The sequence below is a fragment of the Chlamydotis macqueenii genome, chromosome 4 (genome assembly GCF_036417535.1).
Source record: "Chlamydotis macqueenii isolate bChlMac1 chromosome 4, bChlMac1.mat, whole genome shotgun sequence".
In the NCBI taxonomy this organism is placed as follows: domain Eukaryota; kingdom Metazoa; phylum Chordata; class Aves; order Otidiformes; family Otididae; genus Chlamydotis; species Chlamydotis macqueenii.
Window position 1 is genome coordinate 65,298,010 of NC_141559.1, and position 22,023 is coordinate 65,320,032.

General features: G+C 42.3%; 1 protein-coding gene across 3 annotated transcripts in view; it reads left to right on the forward strand.

Moving 5' to 3' along the window:
* The window catches only part of PPARGC1A (PPARG coactivator 1 alpha), a 371,225-nt gene that overhangs the window by 283,312 nt on the left and 65,890 nt on the right, over nt 1–22,023 (forward strand). Inside the window, exon 1 of one of the 3 annotated variants that reach the window (XM_086747407.1) lies at nt 20,116–20,245. The exons of the other annotated variants lie outside the window; for them this stretch is intronic. Within the exon in view, the coding sequence (XP_086603533.1) occupies nt 20,198–20,245 (48 nt within the window). The 5' untranslated portion in view covers nt 20,116–20,197. Of the gene's footprint in view, nt 1–20,115; nt 20,246–22,023 lie in introns of those variants that run through there. 3 annotated transcript variants of the gene reach the window in all.

Consider the following 22,023-nt stretch of genomic DNA (forward strand, 5'->3'; position numbering starts at 1 on the left):
TTAAAAGGTTCTGAGTAAGCTACTGATGCAGATACCTAGGTAGTTTTTTAAGTGCTTGTAGAAGTCTGCAAAAAGGCAAACTGGGATGCAGGACTTCAGGAAGGGACAGACCAGAAGGAAAGAGAGAAAATTCATGAAAAGCAGAAACTGTAATTCCTAATTGTATAAACTTATTTTCATAGAAGCTACTTTTACGCCGGAGTGATTACTCCATTTCATTGACTAAAAACATGAATATTGTGGAGTTTACCTATGTACCAGGAAAAAAAATGAAGCAGAGCTCTGTGTGCTTCAGACTTGGCTAGTGAGTCCAGCCGAGAACAGATGGAAACTCTGCCAAGCCCTTTTCATTGAAGAGTTTTCTTGAAGCTTTAAAAGCGGACGATCAGAGAGCTGCAGATAAAATTACCGATTCCTGCTCAGGGCACTACTCTCTTCCCTGCACTTAGGACCGTCCTGCAAACATGGACTGGGCCTCTGGCAAACCTAGGCCGAGTCCAGTGACTGTGTCTGTGAGTGCTGCCCAGGCACAAGAGCGTTTGTGTTGGGACTGAGATTAAGCAAAATCTGCTGGGTTTTGTTCATATAATATTAGGAATTTTGGAACCTTTGTGTTTTGCTTTGCTACAAATGGACAGTTTCAGCCTGTCCTTGGGCGGTAGGAGATCCCATGTAGAAGTCTCAGTGTTGTTCGTGTTACTATCTCACGATGGAGCTTATGCTGTGAACTATAATGTCATACTAGTGCAAGCCCCACGCCTGGGCTTTTCTTGCCTTGTGGAAATGTCAGTATCTTTTTTTTTTCCTTAGTTCTTCAGCAGTTATATTGTCCTTCCAAGCACAAATTTGTTCCTTTACTTACAGACTTTTCTCTCCTTTAGGACTGTACAATCCCATTATTTCAGAGGGGACTGTGTCCTAAAAGAGTAGAAAAAAAAATGTTGGTTTTTTTTTTTTTCTGGTTTGGATCTTTTTTCACTCTTATATATAAAGAAATGCCAAGAAAAACCCATGGAGATGGAGTTCATTATGTTAATCCCATCTCTAAAAATGCTGCCGTGCTGCGGGCCTTTGTTGTCAATAAAATGTCAAGCAATGGCATGTACAGCATGTTGTGCAGACTTCAAAATGCCACAGCTGTAGGACTGCGCTGTGTTTTCTACACAAGAGCTGAGAAATATGGGAGGGATTAATATCAGGTGCAAGCTCAAGTGTTAATACCGAGAACCGAAGCAAAAAAAACCCCAACCGTACAAAGAATTTTCTTCAGCCTATTTGTAAAAATTGGTTGTCATTCTTCATACTTTGAATGATCTTATTTTATAGTTTACCTGTAGTTTACCCAGGAAACTGGTATACTAGCTTGCTTTCTCAAAGGGGCAGTATGTTTCCAACTGTTAGCGCCAGTGTGCAGCCTAATAGTTTCCAAGAAGGGCAAAATCTAAAAAAAAATGGGAGCTTTTGGTGCTATAATGTCTCTATAGCCATTAATTTATCATGCTTGTGATGATATGGGGCCAGGTAAAATACCAGAAAGCAAATTGCCCTTTTAATAGCAAGAAAAGGGATTTTTCTTCAGCATTGACCTGTTTTATGAAATTGTGGATTTTGTGTTGTAGAGAACGTGATGCACAACTGTGACCGGTTTGGATGGCATGTGACCATGCCCTCCTGTTGTGGGCATGTCTGGCTCCAGCAAGGTGAGCCAAATACGTTAATAATATGACCCTCACCAGCAGAAAGCAATGGGGAAAATATTACTTTCCTGCAGATGTGTTTTTATAGGTGTAGTACAGAGACAAAAGGACAGCGCCATTTTTCATTCTCTTAAGCACTAAACCAGGAAACTTTGCCAGAGTCTGGGCATGGGATAAGGAGAGTAATGACTATGAGTAGGTAAACTACTCCTACCCTGGCTCTTAAATAGGTATCGCACCTTGTTTCTCAGACGTACTTTTATGAAAATGCTCCTATTTTATTGGTGGAGTATCACCATCTCTTCTTTTCACACAGCACTGACACAGTGCTAGCACTGGTGTGCATTAATAACAGGTCTGCGTTATGGACACAGTTTCTACTGATTTTTGAGAAAAACTAAAAACATTGGAATGAGTACTGGCCATACTGTGCTAGTAAATCAAGAGCAGTGATTTAGTTCAGAACGTAAGAGGGCTGAGAGTTGTCATGTGGAAGTAAGAGGGATGAGGGAGGATGGCTGTCATTTCAGGTTGTGTAGGAAGCTCTAGCCTAATCCATGACCATAGCATTTTCATCTCCATGCCGCTTTCACACTGATTTCAGTGACTGGATGGCAGAAGGAAGAGACATATTACTATTATTATTTGATATGCGTGAGCCCCTGTAGCCTTCCCACTGTACTCGCCTGGATCGAGCTTTGCCTTCTGCACGGCAGGCCAGGCACTCTGCTGTGCAACTCCATCCACCTCTCCTTGGAGCAGCTTTGTTAGGTTTCATATAATTACGGTTGATGTCTCTCAAAAAATAATGCATGTTATGTTTTATGTTCCTTTTTGACACCTCCTGATAGGGTTTCTTTCAACAAATCACCATGTGCAAAATGTGGAAAGATAGCAGCTGTAAAATTAATTTCATTTGTATTTAGCCAGGTGTAGGTATTAAGAGACAACCAAAATCTGGCATCATAAATCCTCTTCTGGGGAAGAAAAAAAAAAAAAAGTTAGTATCTGCATTCTGGGTTTCTCTTGTCTTCCAGGCTCTTTCTTGTTTCACTGAACATGCTGGTGCTGCCAGGTTCCTTACAGCCGTTCGCATTTTGTCTGCTGCTGGTTTGTGTGCTGGTTCAGTAGCTACAATAGTGTACCCTCCCTCCCTCCTTTTCCTTCCTTCTTCTCTTTCTCCAATATGGGAGCAGACAACCTGAAAAATACTTTCATCAACACATAAAAAGGTTATACTTGCAGCCAGCTCTGCATCTAGTGATTCTGTGACAAAGTGTTGTATCAAACCTAATTTTTTTTCAGTGTGGGGCTATCTCTTTTTACGTGTAATATCAACAGAGATGCTCTCTTTCTGTATGATTTTGAGGTGTTACAGGTAGCTCCAAAACAACCTGCACCTCCAGAAAAGTAGTTTTCTACTTGGAGGAGGGTCTGGGTTTAGCACATGGGGCTAGGGCTGTTGTCAGGGCTTGGTGGGTGGTGTGGTCTGCTGGGCTAAGTTAGGCAGCAACACAGGACTGTCTAAGAGGAGGTATGAGGATGAAGAGGTGCTGCTTTTGCACAGAGCCCTTGTGACTCTACTGACATTTCTACTTGGAAGAATCCCCTTTTTAAGGGTGAGAAATAGTTTAGTTTGTCTGCTTGGCCCCCTGGGATATGTTCCTACCTCACACTAATGCCAGTCGTATCAGATCGTTCTAATTATAAATGTGACAGCTCTAAGAATTTGGATTTTTAAATCCTGTTTTTTTTCATGTGATATGTTGCAACTCCAAACCAGAAAAAGTTATCAGTAGACTTAACCAGTTCAAAAGGCAGCGCTTTAGCCACAAAAGCACCTAGTCCACACCTGGATTTGAGCCAGGGAATACATCTGCTACGTATCTCAGAGAGAAAAACGAAAGTATCCTGTGCCGTGTGACTGGTATCAGCAGGGTCCCCTGTTTCCAGCCATGCACATTTGCTCTAAGTCATGAAATTAATTAATGGAGAAAATTTCTTGTAAAATAAAGGAGCAGTTCTGATTTACATGACTTCTGTCCATTTGCAAGTATTTTTCCCCCCCATGGCTGGAGCTGTATTAACAGGTTTTGTTCCAATAAATGAACTTACACACGTGTATTAGGCTGAGATCTCAGGGATCCAGTCTCTGCAACAACTTTGGCATTCCCTCCCTGTTCATTTATTTGCACCGATCCAGATGCCCTCCTCTCTGTGCCATCTCTTTCCCCCCAGATTACCTACTAAGCAACCTCTTCGGTCGCTGCAGTGAATCAGCAGTTCTGGCAGCCTCGTCCCTCCCGCGCTCTGCCTCCAAGCACGACGCCGGTGCAGCACACAGACCCCTCTTGGTCTGCTTCCCCCCCGAAGGAGCAGGGCTCGGCCCTTAAGGCAGAAGTTTTCTTGCAGTTTGACAAAATGGCAAATAGTAGATCAAAAAGTTGTGCTGGCTTTTATGTCCTTTTGGGAGGAGAAGTTTTTTGCTGATGGTGATCCAGGGAATATTTGCAGCCTTGTTTAAAGCATTGTGTGGGCATTTGGATAGTTTGTAATAAGTGTAATAAATATAAGAATAAGAAGTAAAATAAATTTAAAGCAGATACATTGTACTTGGAAAAGATGGACCTTATAAGATTCAGAGGTCTTTGAAAATTTTGAGAAACTTTCTAAATAACTGCAAAAATAAACAAAAATTGCATAAACAGATGAGCTCTCTCCCCTCTCCAAGCTTGTTTTCAAGTCCTTTTGCAGGTCATGTTACCTAGAAAAGAAAGGAAGGAAAGGGAGTTCTTGTACTTATTTCATTACAAAGAAGATTTTCAAACCCAGGAAGGTCTCTCACTCCAGGTAAAACCTCCCAGAAGATAGTTTCCCTCTGAGTCTTTGGAAATCTCCCCCAAATTATTCAATTCTTCTTTGGCCTGGTAATACAGAGGATGTTTGTAGACCCTTAACTTGGAATGAATAATACTTGAAACCACAGTTAATGTCACTGAGCTAGATGGTGAATAACATGTTATTGAATTAAAGGCTCAGAGCATGGCCCGCAGGAAAGGATAAATCCTGCTTCCCTGGAATCTGCGGTAAGGCTGTTGTTGGTGGGGTTGCAAAAGGGCAGGATCAGGCTTTGTGTTTTGATTTGAATACATTTTTCTTGAACAGGAAGGGAAATGAAAATAATTTGCTTCCAAAAAAGTTCTCTCGTAACGGGTACAGTAGCAATATGCAGCAGGATTTGGAGGGCCTGAGCTGTATTATTGTTGTTGTATGATTGAATAGTTTTTTCTCCTCTTACCTTCAAATCTGAATTCAAATCTTGGCTCAAGTCCTTCATGTGTGTTTTCATGTGTGGTTCTGTAGGCATTGTTTTCCTTAGCTTCCATTGATGTAAATAGTTAAATAACTGAGGGAACTGGAACCATGTCTTATTACTCCTCTAATTGGTGATTTGCAGGCCTAATATGCAATATGTTGATTAGTGCTTTTGTTATATTAAGGAGTTTATTTTTACCGTACGCCAAATCTACTGTAGATTAGTCTCCTGTATGCAGTTCATTAGATGTCTTGGATGAGGTTTTCAAAGTGATGTCAACCTTGCCTCTGCTTGGGAACTTAGTCCTGCAGAAAATTGTGATATGATATATGCATGCAGTGCTTGTCATCTTGAGTGAGACACTGGGGACCTCCAGAGTTCAGCAAGCATGAGCTCCAGTTGTTGGCTCTGAGGTGCCAAAGCTCCCTGCGTGGTCTTGAACGGACTCATCTCCTTCTGCAAGTCGTGCACAAAGAGTGCCCTACATCGTGCATTTGTCAGCGGGGCACTGCAGCTCTCAGATGGCGTTCCCATGTGTCTGTTTTGTACCTTGTGTGCTGAAGTGTTCTCGCCTCTGCTGTGCAGTGAGTTGTATGAAAGAATGCATGCGGGTGTTGGCCCATGGAGGGATGTGTGAATATAAATGGAGTCTGTATTTTCAAAAGTGGTCCATTGTCTTGGGGATTAATGGGAAACTTGATCATCCGGTTACTGCCTGCAACTGCACACTCTCTCTATACACCAGGTATTCCATATCTGGTGGTATGGGTTTGTGTTTTTTAACATGATGGTTGTGGAGAGGATTATCTTTTTTTTCTGTTTACTTTTTTAAGCCAATTAGAAATGTTCAAGACTAGGAGGTGTTTTTCCAGGTCTTATGATTCCATTAGTTAAACAACTGAGGGATAAGTGAAAAAAGAAAAGAGGCTACAAAATAAGCTGTGTAAATAAAATATAGTAACTAACTTTTGGTCTGGTAGCGTCTTGCTGAGCAGCCTGATTATAGACTACCCAGCCAGTTCTGCTGATACAACCAACATATATTCGTCTTTGCTGCTTTTTTACCAATGCTAATGCCAAAGAACCAGAGCAGCTCTAGGAAAGGAGAGTTGGATTCAATTCTGGTTCATGAATCACATATTGAATTGTCAGGAAAGGAACAAATTCTGCCCCAGTTGCCACTATAACTATGATAGGTTGTACTCGTGTGTCTCAGGGCAGAATATGGTCTGAAAATGAAATAGATGAGGTCAGAATCTGTTTTCATTGATCACAGAGAAGGCAGTGAAGCTGTAGAGGCAAATGTGACAGCAAAATATTGTCAGCAAGGCCATTCCTCCTGCCAGGGATGCATCACGGCAAAAAAAAAAAGAAGGCTGTTTGATTTTCAGCCTTTGTGATATGTTGGTCAGGTTGATAAAAAAAATAATCTTTCTGTAAGCAAGTGAATTGAACTGAAAGAAAGACATAGTGATTGGCACTGAGTTCCAAGATGCCATTTATATACAGTCCTTTTGCATAGGGAAAAAAAAAAACAACATTCAAGAGGCATTTTGGTTTTGTTGGAGAAACTATTAATTTTTTTTCTTTTTTTTACTTATATTTTTAGAATCTTGCAAAAGAGAGACCAGGGATGTGATTCCAGGAATAATCTTCTTTTATTCCGTCATATATTCTGCAGCCCATTCCATAAGGATGACAATAATAAAAAAGCAAGGGACACAATATAAGAGACAACTTTCTGTTAGAGCGGATGGCTTTATAGAATAGATACTGAAGCAGCAAAGAACTGAAAGTGGTTTCTGAGAAGTGTTGACCTCCTTTCGTGCCACTTACTGTGAATTAAAGCTGTGAGTGAGAACTAGTTTGGACATGTGGTACAGCACTTACAGCGACTGCTGCCAAGGAAAGAGATTTGTGTTTCTAAGGAAATGCAACAAAAGAAAATGGTTTAAGAGGCAGTGGCTGTCACTGTGCAAAAAAAGTATCTATGTACAGATAGGGAAGAAAAGCCGAATTGGGTTGTTCTATACACAGGTTAGCGTATGTGTGAATTCTTGTAATGTGAGATTCAAAATCAAACCACTGTGGATCGTGCAGGGTTTAGCGTATCTCACACTGTTGGAGTTTACAAAGTCGAGTGAGCTAAAAGCAGTTGTGACCTGCTCTGTGCCTGTGATTTGTTGTTGTTCGTCATTCTTACAGGCATTATTAGTAACAGTGACCTGCTGTAGGAAAGGGATACATTTGGAACAAGGAAGCTGGGTTTTTGTGGCTTCTTGGGAGTCCTTTCTTAGCAAACCAAAAGGCAAAAATCTTCAGCACTTCTAAACCAAGGCTGCCAAACAGTATCACTTACCACTACCTTTAGGGTTATAAATATCTTAGGACATGACATCCACTCACTGATTTGTAGCAAAGATGTTATGAGAATTGTTCATGCACTGAAGTTTCATTAAGGGATGAAAACCGTAGCAAAACACCGAGGCAAAAATATTGCTATATTTACACAGTGTCTTAACTCCTTTTCTTTCCCCCTCCTGGGTTGGAAAGGGAACCACCTGTCTCCTTTGCTGATGTCAGGCTGCTCCCTGGAGTCACGGTGCTTTTGGAAAGCACATGATACTGTACATATTTACACCAAGCCCATATCTGATTGAGATTGGGCTGTGAGACCCGTGAGTTCGCAAGTTTCTTCATCATACTCTCATGCATTAAACATGTGTTTGAACTCTGGCTTGAAAGCGGTGTGATCTTATGATAGACGTATTTATGTAATAGTTAAATGAATGATCATGCGCTCTCCAGCTCCTTTTCCATGCAAATGCAGAGGAAATTGAATATTATAATATTTCAGTGAGATGTCCTCAATAACAAATTACTGTTTAAAATAACCAATATTTGTATGTATATCAATTGCCTGGCAGTTATTTTTGTCTGCTATTTGCATGATATGGAAAATACTTTTTCTAGCAAACGTTTTAAGCTACTTGGTGCTGCTTTCGTTTTGGAATGATCACAAGGGTGCACATTTAGGGACGTATTTTCCATCTGTTTTTTTGAAGCTGGCAAAGCACATAAATTGGAATAGAAAAGTAGTAGTCTGAAAGTACCCAGATTTGAACTGGTATGTATTTGAGCCATTCTAGGAATTCTTATTCTGTAGCAGTTGGTAAAAGTGAAGGACTATATTGTGCCCTTGGATGCAGTATGCAGGCAGTGCTCAAGGCCAGTGGAAGCCCTATCTGCATGCCCAGGGGTGCACTAGGGGTCTCAAGAGCTTCGCTGCTCTATTACTGAAGCAGAACCTGAAATGATCAGGAGGGCTCTGTGAACCCCAGCAGTTCGATGCTGTCCTGGGGTGTGCAGGCTTGTTTGAGACGGGTCAGGGTCCTTCTGCAAAGTCCTGGGCTTGTGAGTCTCTTCATACAGCCTTGAGTAAAGTGCCTGCCAGAGGGACCTGCTGAGTCTTCTGTGTCCTGCAGTGGTGGGCACAGGGTTGCCAGCACAACTGGGCTGTGGGCTTGCTCAAACATCCCTGTGACTTTTGCTGGAACACAGGATCTTTGTAAGCCAAAGTCAAGTTTTGCTACAGCCGTACAACACACTGTCAGGGTCTGAGCTTCCACTCAGAGCCGCACTGGCATAATGCAAAACCTAACTATGGGGAGCAGAGCAGCTTTTGGGACTTGGTTAGTAGTATCTCTGAGCTTTCATGTTGCCCAAATTCAACCCCAAGAAAAGAACTGTGTTTCTTTTTGTCGTTGTCTAGAGTAGGGTGACGACGCCACTGCTGTTGAGCTGCTTATGTCTCCTGAGCAGTTCAAGTGTTATTCCTGGGTGATGCATTTCCACTAACAACTGGAATTCTTTTTACTAGGGGCTGATAGGTCCCAGTGGGAAAAACGATAACAGTAGATGTTGCTGAAGACAGCACTGCTGGGTCACTGTAGGATCTATCTTGTTGCCAAGCAGTGCCCAAGTCACGGTGATACAGAGGGAGCTATCAGTATCTCAGTCTTCAGGATCTCCTTCTTCTTGATTATTTCGAGTATGTGATATATTTAGTGTAGTTTTTGGCCATATGTTATGGATTTTTTTAATGGACATTGAAGGGTAAGGAAAAACCAGCCATCACTATCCTAGAGACAGACAAGTTACAGTTTGAAAGGAATTTTTGGTTCATCTGTTTCATCCTCATGTGCTAGCACCATTCTTTTGTATACTAAACCACACAGTGTTGTAATATATGATTGATATTAATTAGGTTTCTGCAAAGTACAGCACTCCTCAACTTGAACTGAACCAGAAATAAATATATTGCCATATATTAACATTTTATTAGTTGAGAAGAAGAATAGGATGAAGGCACCTATGTGAAATCCAAAGTATGAGCTTCAGGTTGAATTAATGCCAGCAGCGCCTTGAGATTAATTTGGTTACTATGGGTACAGAATAAGAAATAGTATACCATAATGTAACTATGTTTACTGATTCATTTCTGGCATTAAAAACTAAAACCACATTATATATGCAACAACAGTCTTTTCTTCCTTGGAAGAAGAAGGTGGCTACATTTTAGTAATTAAAGTGAATGTTGCCCTCTGAAAATTGCCAGTACTCTACTGGAAGAAGAGCTGCTATTCTGATACAGGATCTACCCCATCACAAGCAGCAGAGCTGCAATATACCAGAAGAGACCTAAAAACCAGAGAGAATACTACCACCCAGGAAGCTTCCAGTCTTCTACGGCTTCTTGTTAAGTATCTCTTGTAACAAGATAACATCTGTTTCATATACCATTCAACTGTATTGGTCAAATGTCAGTTTTCTAACCTCATGCCACTTCGTATCTCATCAGTATGTAGGAGAGGGAACAAGTTTTGCATCTTAAGATGTTGAAAGCTGGATAATAATAAAATAATGCAATGGAAATACCATATATTCAGAAAGCAATTATTTTAAGGGGTTTCAGTTTTGACATGGCTAGATTAAGTATGAAGCTTTTTGGGTTTTATACTTGCTGTCAAGAATGTTGTTAAATACTGATACCACCTCCTAAGAGAACAACTTTTAAATACCAAAATGAAAAGGATAAGCATTAAATATTTTGGTAGATATATTGTGCCATAATGTCTACTGCCTTGTTCTTAATACAAAGCACAGTAGGGCTTAATTAAAAAGTGATTGTACGATCTATCACAAACCTGCATTAGGGATATGGATGCCAAGAAAATTAAGTTGAATAGGTGGTGATAATGAAATCGATATTTTATTGAATAGTTTTTATTCCTCTGCCTTTGTTTGCTATTCTTGCCTCCCTGTCAGCAGGTAAGATATTTTCCATCCAAAATTCTTTGAAAGAACTCATTTAGTCCGTTGCTGCTTTGTTTCATTGTTTGATCAGTAAGTTATTTGGTTCATTTTTTGACAGAGTAAAATGCCTTCATAAACTTTTGACTCTGTTGGAGCAGAGCATGACAGTAAACAAAGAAAAGCAAGTCCTTTTGAGCTCGTTCCTGCTAGGAGTAGCTAGCTAACAACTGGTACAAGGGTGATTTTCTATTTCATGTAAGCAAAAGTCAGTCACTCAAAGCCTCCAGGGCAGCCTCGCGACCTGGTTTAGTACAGATTTCTCCTGTACCAGCTGCTGGTGTGGCTTCAGGACCTGCTAAGCAGAGTTTTTAGCAGTAGAGAATGTGAAAATACATTCAGTGAAGCATAATACCCAGTGAAGAATGTATACAATAAAAGTAAGTGTTTGTACAGCCTGGACCAAAATCACCCCTGTTGTAACTCGATCAACTTAAATGCCATTGATTTTTCAGGTACCGCTGACCTGAAGTTGCTGGGACTGTGCTTGGGAAGAATTTGACTTACACTGTTAAGGCCAAGCGTAATCACAATTTAGAAAGTGCAATGCAAAGAAACAGTTGCCGCATATTCTGCTGTCTTGTAATTCTACACCAGTCACTCAGAGTTCAGTGCACTGTTGGAAAGTCGCATCTTTAAACGGGTAGAAGTGTGTCTGCAAGCACTGTAGCAAACAATAAGACGAAAGAGCTTATTGTTCCCCTTCTTATTTTTAAGAGTGGTATGCTGCAAACCAGATAGCTTGCTTTTTCTGAGCAGAGCTGCTGGGACAGCCGGCACAGCTTCATTTTCACATCCCTACTTACTAGGTTCAGCGTTGCCGGTGTCCTTTTTGTGGCAAACTCAAACAGCCAAAAGGGGAGGCTGGGTTTGGTGATCTCGCTGCATGTCCTGAATGAACACGTATTGCGTATTGCAACATGGTGCGCATTGCAACTTACAGCTTGTCTTGTGGCTGGTCGCAATACACAACATGGGATAATGTGCTAGAGGAGAAGACAGGCACAGCACAAGGCTCTGAAAGCCATGAGAGGCACTGAAAGCTTCCGTTTCTGGTATGCAGCGGTATAGATATTTGAAAGGTTAGGTTCGGTCTATTTTTAGGTAGCCTTCACATTGGGACTGATCTAAAAATGAAGGTGTTATAAAAATTGCACGTCTCTCCTGATCTGTCAGAGATTTTTTACAAAATGCATCAAAAAGGCTGTTCTCTGAATTGGAGAGTTTTTTTTTCTGAAGTAAAGCTGTGCCTCTTGTTTAGAAGAAGAGTCTTTATATTCTTGATTAAAATGCCAGTGCCGTCTATTTCACTCCAAGATCAGCATTTTCAGATTTTAGCAAAGTTAAAGAAATATGACTTTCCCACTTATTGTTTGGGAAGATTTATTCACTTGTGTAAATGAATTTTTAAAAATTGGCAAGGCCTTTTATCTCGTATAAAATAAATCTGAAGATAAATGATCTTTTCCGCTAACATCACCTATCATTAAAGTGGCTAAATGAAAATCAAAATGTGTTGCTATTTAGTGCCTGCTTGCCTTTTTACGGGAGATGAAATTGAGCATGTTTGCTGGGCAGGAATTGTCAGCAATGCTTAGATTTATAGCATTGTCCGGATACAAATTAAGAACCGCTGTGTGTTTCCCCCACTCTCCCTGGAAGATGGTAGCCCCGTCTCCCCAAAGCATACGTCTCCAACTTGGTGTGCATATTCCCACCCTGCCTTAAAGAAAACCTGCAAACAATGTAAAATTGTGTTGCATTGAGCTGAAGCGCAAACATTTTTCTGTGTCTTTGTAAACAGGAGTGCATGTGAAAATGAAACAGCTGGGGGAAAAAACCCCCGGGGATGTGTCACACTCATTTCTCCAGTCTATGCAATCTTAGTTTAATAGATTGATAATAATATGATGAAGTGCTCTTTGGTGTTGGTTTGCTGAGGTTTTTTTTTGCATAGCAACTTGCAACATAAATTAAAATAGTCTTCCGTTCAAACAATTTCCTATTTTTACTTGGGTCTTTGCTCCTCGGAGAGGAACAGGGAAAAGGGGAATGTGCACTCTGGTGAAGTCTGTTTCAGTGGGAATCCTACGTGGTCCTTTCAGTGCTTTTGGTTAAATGCATTGCCCTGGCTTGCTGTTCTGCATATGGAGTTCAACAGAGCAGAGACAACAAACAGTGTTTAATTGTGTCAGATTGTCAGGGAATTTTACAACGGTAGAGATCCATTAGGGACAAACATGAAAGTAGCAAACTTCTCTTATCTGTTGATTGGCATGAAGTGTTGAAAGTACAGTCATAGCTCTTTTTGGGAGGAAGTATGAATCTTTGCTGGTACCCGCTTATAAAATAATTATGAGACTAACCAGTGCCCTAGGGTAAAGAATGTTCAGCAAATACTGTATTTCTCGGGAACAAAGATACTCAAAATGGTGATAGCTGATGCAATCTCAGTGCTTTATCCCTGTTCCATTCACAGGGGAAAGCTGGGGAAGCCTGAGTAGTATGAAAATTAAAAAAAAAAAAGGTGGAAATGTGTGGAGGAGTTTCTGCTTTGAACTGTCTTGGTTCCATCTTCTATGATAAAGTCTGATTCAAAGTCTGCCTAAATCCATTTGAAAGTTCCTATTCCCTTCCGAAGGATTTAGAGCAGTCACCCCTTCCAGCCACTTTAACCCCCCTTTTGCTTTACTGCTTTTTCCTGTACAGGTATGCAGGCAAGTGATTTGGATTAAATAAAACAAAATAATAACTCAGCCCAAACCTTTCTATGGCTAGCAATTCTTCCATTCCAACTCTGTACTAGTTTGTTTGGCCCTGCGTCAAATGTGGAAGTATTCACAAATTTTTCATCAAAAGCATTGCTGGAGGAGGGTCAGCCTCCAAAGGTTTACAGCTTCACTTGGTGCAGCTAATAACCCCTGGGCTAAATGCTTATCTTCTTTTATTTTGGTTCTCTGAATTGTGGATGGAGGGAGGATGACATCTCTTGCCATTTGTGCAACTTTTTAAAATTAATATTGCAGCTCCAAGAAAAATGAATAATTGGACATTTGAGCAGAGAGTGGAACCACGAAACCCATAGGGATTCCTCTAGCACTAGTCACTAGTTTGCATATTGCAAGTTAACTGCAATTTATGAAGGGTTCTGGCTAAAAATAACTTCAGGGTTCAATTCTGGCTGGCAGGAACTACTAGTTAAGAGCTCAGGGGAAGCTGATCCTTCAGGAGACTTGTCTGTGTGAGGCTGCGTTGGCTGTTGTGGTGAGGTGACCCCATCTCCTCTTGGCCTGCCCTTGGCTGACTCAGGAAAACGGGGTGCAGGGGCTGTGGGCAGCTGAGGAAGGGGACATTTGCTGCCGTCCAGGACCTCCAGAGGCCAAGCAGCGAGCGCTGGCTGCTGCACACGTGAAGCTCTGCTGCCCACCCACAGCAGTCTCTGCAGGAGCTTGCCTTCCTCTGCAGGCAGGCATAACCCTGTAAAGGGGGACTCGGTGCACAAGCAGATTTTAGGAAAAAAAAAAAAAAGAAAAACCAAACCCAACTCCAGTTCTTTTGTGTGATATCTTCATTTTATTTTGTTTGCCTAAAATTGTAGCAGAGCAAATCTGGCCTGTGTTACTAAAATCCGATCAGATGACTACAGTTCAGAATTATTTCCACATTATACTTTGTTTTAATATGAAAAATGCCAAGAGCTAGGCCCAAGAAAAAAGGCTGACTCAGTTCCACCGAGCTCTGTCTGAAGAAAGTCTTATTTGAAGATGAGAGATGTGTTGGTAAGGCTGTCTGTCATCTCTAGTTTATTAAAAAAAAATTGCTAGAAGGCACTAAAGCTGTCCACTGCCTTTCCCTCTGTTCCTTCACTCAAAGGTGCTTCATTCACATCGACTTTACCATAGCGGTTTTGTGTAAAACAAGATTTGATTTTAGAGTATTTAAAGGTTACTGTTCTCTCCAGTGCTGCGCTGCAGACTTGTGTGCGCTCCACTGCAGTCTCCTTCCCTGCCATTTTAGGGAGCTATGTTATGGAAATATGTTATTTTTCTCTTCCACTAACTACCACCCGCCTTAGCGTGGAGCTGGCAGGGAGCGTGCTCTTCTGCGCTGCTGTGGCAGCCCAGGCACCACAGCTTTCCTGCGAGCTGGGATCTCCCAGCTTGGAGGCGAAATGTCCAGGTGGCAAAGCAAGCCCCAAATACAGTGTGACAGCCAGGCAGCAGCCTCAGCGAGGGGAGGTGGCTTTGGAACAGACACAGCTCCCGCCAAACTGCTTACAGTTGCATCCAGGAACCTTTTCTGTGTCCTGAGATACAGCATCCACGGTGGTGGTTCTTGGAATCATCCTCCTCATATCTCTCTCAGAAAACATCAGTAAAAACTAGATTGGTGTTAACGATGAATGAGTCAGGAAGCAAGAGCTCCAGGGTAATACTCTGGGTGCCCCAGGGAAGGTGGTGCAAGGTGGATGGTGATAAGGGTAACGAGAAGGATCTGCTGGGGTTTTCGAGGGCCCTGCAGAGAGTTACAAATGCAAGGTATATCCTTGAAGCTTCCCCAGGTACCCTTTGTGGCTGGAGCTGGAGAAAACAATTGCCCATCCCCAGAAGGGGTATGAGCATCCCAGCGTGGCAGGAAGCGGGAGAGGAAGGGCACAGCTTCTGAGTGCAGGGCAGTGGGGGCAGCCGCTGAACAGGAATGCCAGAAACCAGTTCCCTGGGCCTGATAATATCAGACCTGAGCAGGTTTTGGTCTCTTCCCAGGCACTTAAACGTGTGGAAGGAGAAAGGAGGAAAAAAAAAAAACTTTATGATTTCTTTTGTTCCAAGGAAATATCAGCAGGGAGGTGAGTGAAGGAGAGATGATGAAGATCTGCAACGGTCTGCGATTTTGATGTGGTCCTGCCTGCTCTGCCAATGTGCGAGAAGTTGCAAAACAGGAATATGTCTCCTTGGCTTGCCAGGGTGTCTGTGCTCAAAAAGCACCAAAGCCTCCCCGTGAAACTGATGTGTTTACATGTCTCCGTTTCTCAAACATACATTTAAATGTAGATGCTCTTTTACAGATTAGTCTCTCTGCAAAACAGTAACACCCGAGTGAAAGATGTTGTTCATGCTGCTTTTAACAGGCCTGACAAGCTGGATTTTTTTGCAAATCATAGCAAATGGGGGTCCTGAGAACATATGCTCCAAATGTTGGGGGAAACAAGTGACAAATGTATTTTTTTATGTAATCAGCTGGAGTGGCTTTGCTTTTCTTGTTTTAATCATGAGTAAGTGAAATATGCTTGTGAAGAGAGAGATGTTCAGAGAGGTACAAGAAAATTTAGGAAGATTTTTTGCAGTGGTTGGTACCTGTGCTCCTGCTTCACTTAGGCACCCCTGGAAGGTTTTACTACAAGCACTGAGTTATAAAGAGTTCCATGTCTGCAAGCCTGGTCAACACTGATAATCAGCTAATCTGCATGAATGGTGAAGATTCGGAGTCAGGTCCATTTGTGTGTGAACAAGCAAGTGAATTCCTCTGGCTTTCAGTGCTGTTTACTTGAGCCCTCAGTCTGTGGAGGCAGATGTGGCAAAATTCAGCCTGGTGTCAGTAATGTCAGTAACGCATTGCTGGTCAAAAGAAAGTTATTTTGAATTTTCTAATATACATCTCCTCAGACAGCAGCCTATGGCCCAGAGCGGGGCCAGGAATTAATTTGGCCCAGATCTCTTGAGTTTTTCAGAGAGCTGGTACAGAGCCCCATCGTAGTTTTCCTCTGTTAAAAAAAAAAAAAACAACAAAATCTCAGTTCATGACTGCCCTAGGAAAATTGAAGAGAGCACACTGCTTTATTCCATTGTAGAATTACTGCATCAATGAACCCAGAAGTTCAAGGAGTTTAACTCACTGGCTTATGCTATTGAGGGCATATTCTGGGTGGGATGAACTGGATAAATAAGGAAAAGAAGGTAAGAAGGGAAAAAAAAATCAGCAAACAAATAGGACAGAAGTGGAACAGAGATAATGGACTGGAACACAAATACAGAGCTGTGCGAAAAATAAGAGTAAAGATGCACAGAAGGAAGATTTCTGATAAAAAATTAACAGAGTACATATACTTTATATAGAACACCATTCACACTAACACACCTTTGAAGTGCAATCTGCTCTTTTATATACAGCGTTGCCTGATATGCTGCTGTACAGCCATTCACTCTAGGAGGGCCGAGCAGAAGGGGTTGAACTGGTGTGAGAACTGGTTTGCAAACCTTAACTTGCTGGAACTCCTTAACTTAGTCTACAAGTTTGATTGTCCTTACTCCACTGGAAAAACAGTAAATGCTGAAAATCAGAAAGCACCATAGTCTTGGGGGCAAGGAAAGAAATTATTTCTTCCTCAGTGCCATGATGATGGGACTAAGTTTTAAATTTCAAAATCACGAGGACTCCAAAATCAGTAGCTTCTTTGAGAAATCTGAATTACAGGGATAAAAACATGACTGAGGTTAGAAAATGTGGGTGAAAGGAGAGGAAGAAGAGATAGAATGAATGCTGAATCCAGGAAAAAGTCAATGACAGAGGGCTTGAAGGCTTCAGTCTTTGAATTCTGTTCCCTGCTGTTGCAGGCAGTCATACCTTCTAGTCCTTTAAAAAAATGTATCAGGATTTGGGAATTCATGCCCAAATACTGCTGTTGGAAGGCTTGCAAGACCTTTTGTGAATTATGGCCCTTGAAGAAGAAAAGGCAAAATTTGAGAATCACTGCAACTAGGTACAGAGTAACCTGAAAAGAGGAGAAGTGCGGTAGATGAGGAGGGTGGCCTGATGACAGACATTTCAGCAGGGCAGGTTGATTCAAATGGACCCGCGGACTTTACCAGCTGAAAGAGAGTTTTCTTTGTGTGTGTTTGTTATGGAACCAAACAGCATGTGCGTGCTCAGATACTGCCCCGGGAAAGATATTTGTGCAATTCTTCAGTGTTGTCAAAACACGAGGGGAGAGCATTGCTAAAGCTACTAGGGAATGTTTAGAAGACAAGGTTTCCTTTGAGAGCATCTTAGGTGCTGGCTGGGTTTCACAGGCTTCATTAACACGTGCTGAGGCTGCGCCGTTTCCAAACGACACCACCGCTGCAACTGCCTTCCTCACTTTTCTCCTCTTACGGGCAGCACGCTCAAAAAAAAAACCACATTAAAACATATATTAAAAAAAAGATCCTAGCAAGGAAATTTATGCTGTGGCTGGGGTTACACACTTTGGTTTTTAAAAGTGAAATTGTTCCCAAGGAATGGGGAGCCCTTGTTGAAACCTCACAGTCTTTTGTGGTTGGAATCGTGAACCTCACAGTCTTTTGTGGTTGGAATCATGACCCTCACAGTCTTTTGTGGTTGGAATCGTGCTTGACATACCTTCCAGGTAGCGCTGGCACTGCTGGCGAGGTTCAAGCCGTAACATGGACAGGGCCATGGAAAAGCTCTGGATTCTGTTATTGTTACCTATTGGTTGCTCTGTCTCCAGTGCGCTGAGAAAGTTCTCCAGTCTCTAAAGCTTGTATGGTGAGAGCACCACTAAGGTCACAGTTTATATTTATCAGTTAACTTGCTAATTTGAAGGGAAAGCAGTGAAGTGGAAATGTAGAAAATAGAAACAACATGAGTAGGTCAAAATATCCAAAACAGCAATATGAAATGTTCCAGTGTAAATACATTTCTATAAAAGGTGTGAATGAAACTTCAAAAAAAACAGATGATGGATTCGGCACAGTCAATGAACACAATTATAAGTAGGTATTGAAGAAGAATATTCCACCAGCCATGGATCCACAGATAATAATTAATAAGAACCGACTCCACTCCAGGCAGGCAGGTGCCCAGCATTATTTCACAGTTGACTGTTTGGGGAGTAGAGGTACTCACCTTTGGCCCAGATCTTAATAATTTACTGCAGTTTTATCATTAAATCAGCATATAATTGGGAAGGAAATGAAGTTTTTTTTCATCGTGAGAGTGAAGCAATACCATTAATGTAATCATTCGTAGGAAAGGCTTTCTGTAGTCACTCAGTATTTTGCTGTGGTTGTTTTTAATTAAGTAAAGTAAAAACAATGCCATTTTTGTCATCTGTGCTTGGTGAAAATATGACAGTGTGATGTGATTTGCAACTTAAGCACAAGCCGGGAAAACTGTACATTTTATCAGGACTGGCAATAATGAATTACAAGGGAACACAAATAAGCTAAGAATATATCTGAGACCTCCTACCATTTCTGAAGTTTCCAATGTCTGCGGGAGAAAGACTATTTCAAGAATTGTACTTCTTTTTATTTATTTTTTCTCTCAGCAAAATCGCCACAGCCTTGTATAATAATTGAATTCATTTAGCCTTTAGAATAGTCAAGTTTGCAAATAACAATGAAAATGAATATTTCATGACAAGGAGGATGATCAATTATAGTTTTGTGACTTTGACTGGTAGCTCAGTGCGACGGAGCCAGCGCTTACATTTCACGAGACTTTTTTGCACCCGGCTAATTAAACAACGTGAAACTTAAAACAATAAGCAGGCAGGTGGGGATAGTTAAACAAGACTTTTATTTGTTGGTTGGTTTTTTTTCCCGGTGTTGCAGGCAGTGTTTTGTGGTTCAGTTTGGTATCTGGAGTTTGTTGTGTACGCAGCGCAAAGGGGCATCGTAAACCAGTTGCACCTGCGGCAGCCCCGATGGTCTGGGAAAGGCTTCGACCAGGAGACACTTCTGTTAACAGCATGTCTGGGCTTTCACACAACAAGTGGGTTGGGTTTTTTTTCGATTTTCCATGAGAAAACACTGGGTGCAGGTCAGAGGGTTTGGTGCGCGGTGTTCAGACAGCAATGCACCCTGAGGCAGCCGTGCTCGTAGGAAAAAGCAGGCGGGGGTCTGAGCAGTTCTGGGCAGGACTGCAGCCGTTGCTTGCAACAACCCAGCTTTCTCAGGGGAGTACACTGAGACAGAGAGGTGGTTAGAGACCAGCTGAGAAATACTGTAATCTAGCTGGGAGCAGGATCAGGCTCCCTCCTTCTAGCAGGTGAGATAGCTGTGTTTTTTGTAGATGCCTCCATTCCTAAGAAATTCTAGGGTGGGGTGGAGGTTCGCTGATGCATTTAGTGTGGAAAAACTAACTTGAGTTGCCATGGTCGGTGAGAAACCATTAGCCTAAGCAAAATACTTGGTGAGGCGCAAAATCCCCGAGCGAAGAAAAATGTTCAAAGGTGGTGTAACTTTTGCCAAACTCTGGGATAGCCTCTCTGAAGGAGACAGCACCGGCGCTGCAAAGGTTAGGCTCGGGCTACTCGGAGCATGCAGGCTGTAGCTCGGCTGGGAGTTACTTTACTTTTTCTTTGTAATAAACGCAGCTCTGCCTGTTGTTTGCTTCGGGGGTGGGGGGAAGCAGGCAAGCCAGCCAAGAAATTACAAAAGATGGGGAGAGACGCGAGCTGTTCCACGGCAGGAGCGGAGTTTCGGGGGTGCGGTGCGTAAATCTGCCTTGAATCGCAGCGTGGTGCCGCGGCCGCCGAGGTCTGAGAGGGTTTTGCGAAGATTTACTTCACTCCAGGCTGGGTCTGCCCCTGGGTGACGTCACGGGCTGGAGCAGCAGCACCAGAAGGCTGGATGAGTGACAGCCCAGCCTACTTTTTAATAGCTTTGTCATGTGACGGGGAACAGTAGTAAGACAGGTGCCTTCGGTTCACTCTCAGAGAGGGTCTTGTTGCCTGCATGAGTGTCTGCTGCCTGCCTGCCTGCCTCTGGACCGTAGTTTGCCAGCTTTCCTGCCGTCGCTCCGCAGCTGGATGGCGTGGGACATGTGCAACCAGGACTCTGTATGGAGTGATCTCGAGGTGAGGGGCGCGCGGCGCGTGGGGCGCAGGCGAGGACGGGGGGCTCGGCGGGGAGCCGGCAGGACAGCCGAGGCGGCATACTTTGCAAACAAGTCCGAATCTTATCTTAACTCCAGTAAGTTTGCTATTTTAAGGTTACTCTGCAATGCCTTGAGCAAATCAAAGCTGAGCTCCTGTCATCAGTATCTCCTGCAGTTGGAAACTATTTTCATGTGCCTCTGGCTCGCTTTCCCGTCATATGCAATATTTATGCTCTAAGATATTGATATGAATCGGTGTCTGAAGTCTTTCCAGTGGCATTTAGTGGCCTGGTTGGAAAAATGCCATGTTTATTTAGAATAAGATTAACATTTCTTTTTCAAAAAAAAAAAAAAAAAAGGAAGTTGTTAAAATTAACTGACAGCTTCATATTTTAATTGCTTGTTTCACTGTGCTCTGTCGAAGGTTTTTCCCTTGTTTATCAGCTGCAGAATTCAAACATGCACACAAGGATGAATACCCTGTTGTCTGGCTTTAGCTGCTTTTTTTAAAGAGATTTCTGGAAGGAGACGTTTCCCTGCTTCTTGTGGTGTTGGAATAATGACGCTGTAGCTAATGTCCCGTAGAGCAGGGTTTGCAGTCAATCCGAGTAGTCCAGCAAACGGTTAAACCCCAGTGTACAGCAGAGACAACAGGATGAACCGGGAGAATAGAGTTTATGCAGGACTGTGTGGACTGCTGCTGCTGCTGCTGCCACCGCTGCTGCTTGTGTAAAAATAGACGGCAATACATCAAATCCACAGCTTCTGTTGGCTACAATTCATACAGGGGAGGGGGAAAAAAAAAAAAGGAAAAAAAAAAAAAGGAAGCAGCTCCCTGGTAATCTCTGGAGTATAAAGTGAGGTTTGACGATTTCTGCATGTTTGCGTTCAGCAAAATGGAGCGTTACCTGAAAGTTCGGGCAACTTGCGAAGCGAGGCAAACTTTCTTTGGACCCCATGGAGAGGAATCCCAAATACAGACCTGCTCAAAGGAACTAACCCTCTGGCTGCCAGCTTGGAATAAGTGCTTAAAATGCTCCCCTCAGGCAACGCAGAGGGAAAAACAGGTTACAGGTGATGCTTTTTAAATAAGATGTTCGTGCTGTAGACAGCTACCCATCTGAAGGAAAAATGTTACTCTGTTCTCCAGTACATTTTTCCTAGCTGGCAGAGCATGCGTGCAGATTCTCAAGTCTTTTCGTTGCGTTTTAAATATTTGCAGCTTGCCATTGTATGCGCTGATTTCTGTTTGCATATTGTAATTGCTCTTATCTTGTTTTGATTTCTTGGTAAAGTGGAATAGATATGGATAATTCATATGTCCTGTAGCTATTATGAGTCAAGGCTGTAAGTGGATGACTTTCTGGCTCCAAAGTCCTAATTGTTTCTGAGTAGCTGGAGTATCCTGTGGGTTGTTGTCTGGCTTGTAGCATGGGTCTCAGCTGCCGTCGCTTCATTTTTCCATCATGTATTATTCCTAATGCTGCTAGGAGCTGATTGAAGAACCAGCTTATATAGAAATACTGAAGATTTATTTTAATCACTAGAGTTCCTGCAGTAATTTCAAGCTAGTAACAGAATAGATAATTTATGTCAATGACTTTTTCATAGTGCAGAGAGAAAAAAAAAGGAAAAAAAAAAAAGGCTTGATCTTAATAATTGTCTGGTGGATGGATTAACTGTGAGTAGGATTTTACCAGCGTGCTCCTGCATTGCACTTCCTGTAGCAATACAGTAGCGTCTGCGTGCTGCTGTGGC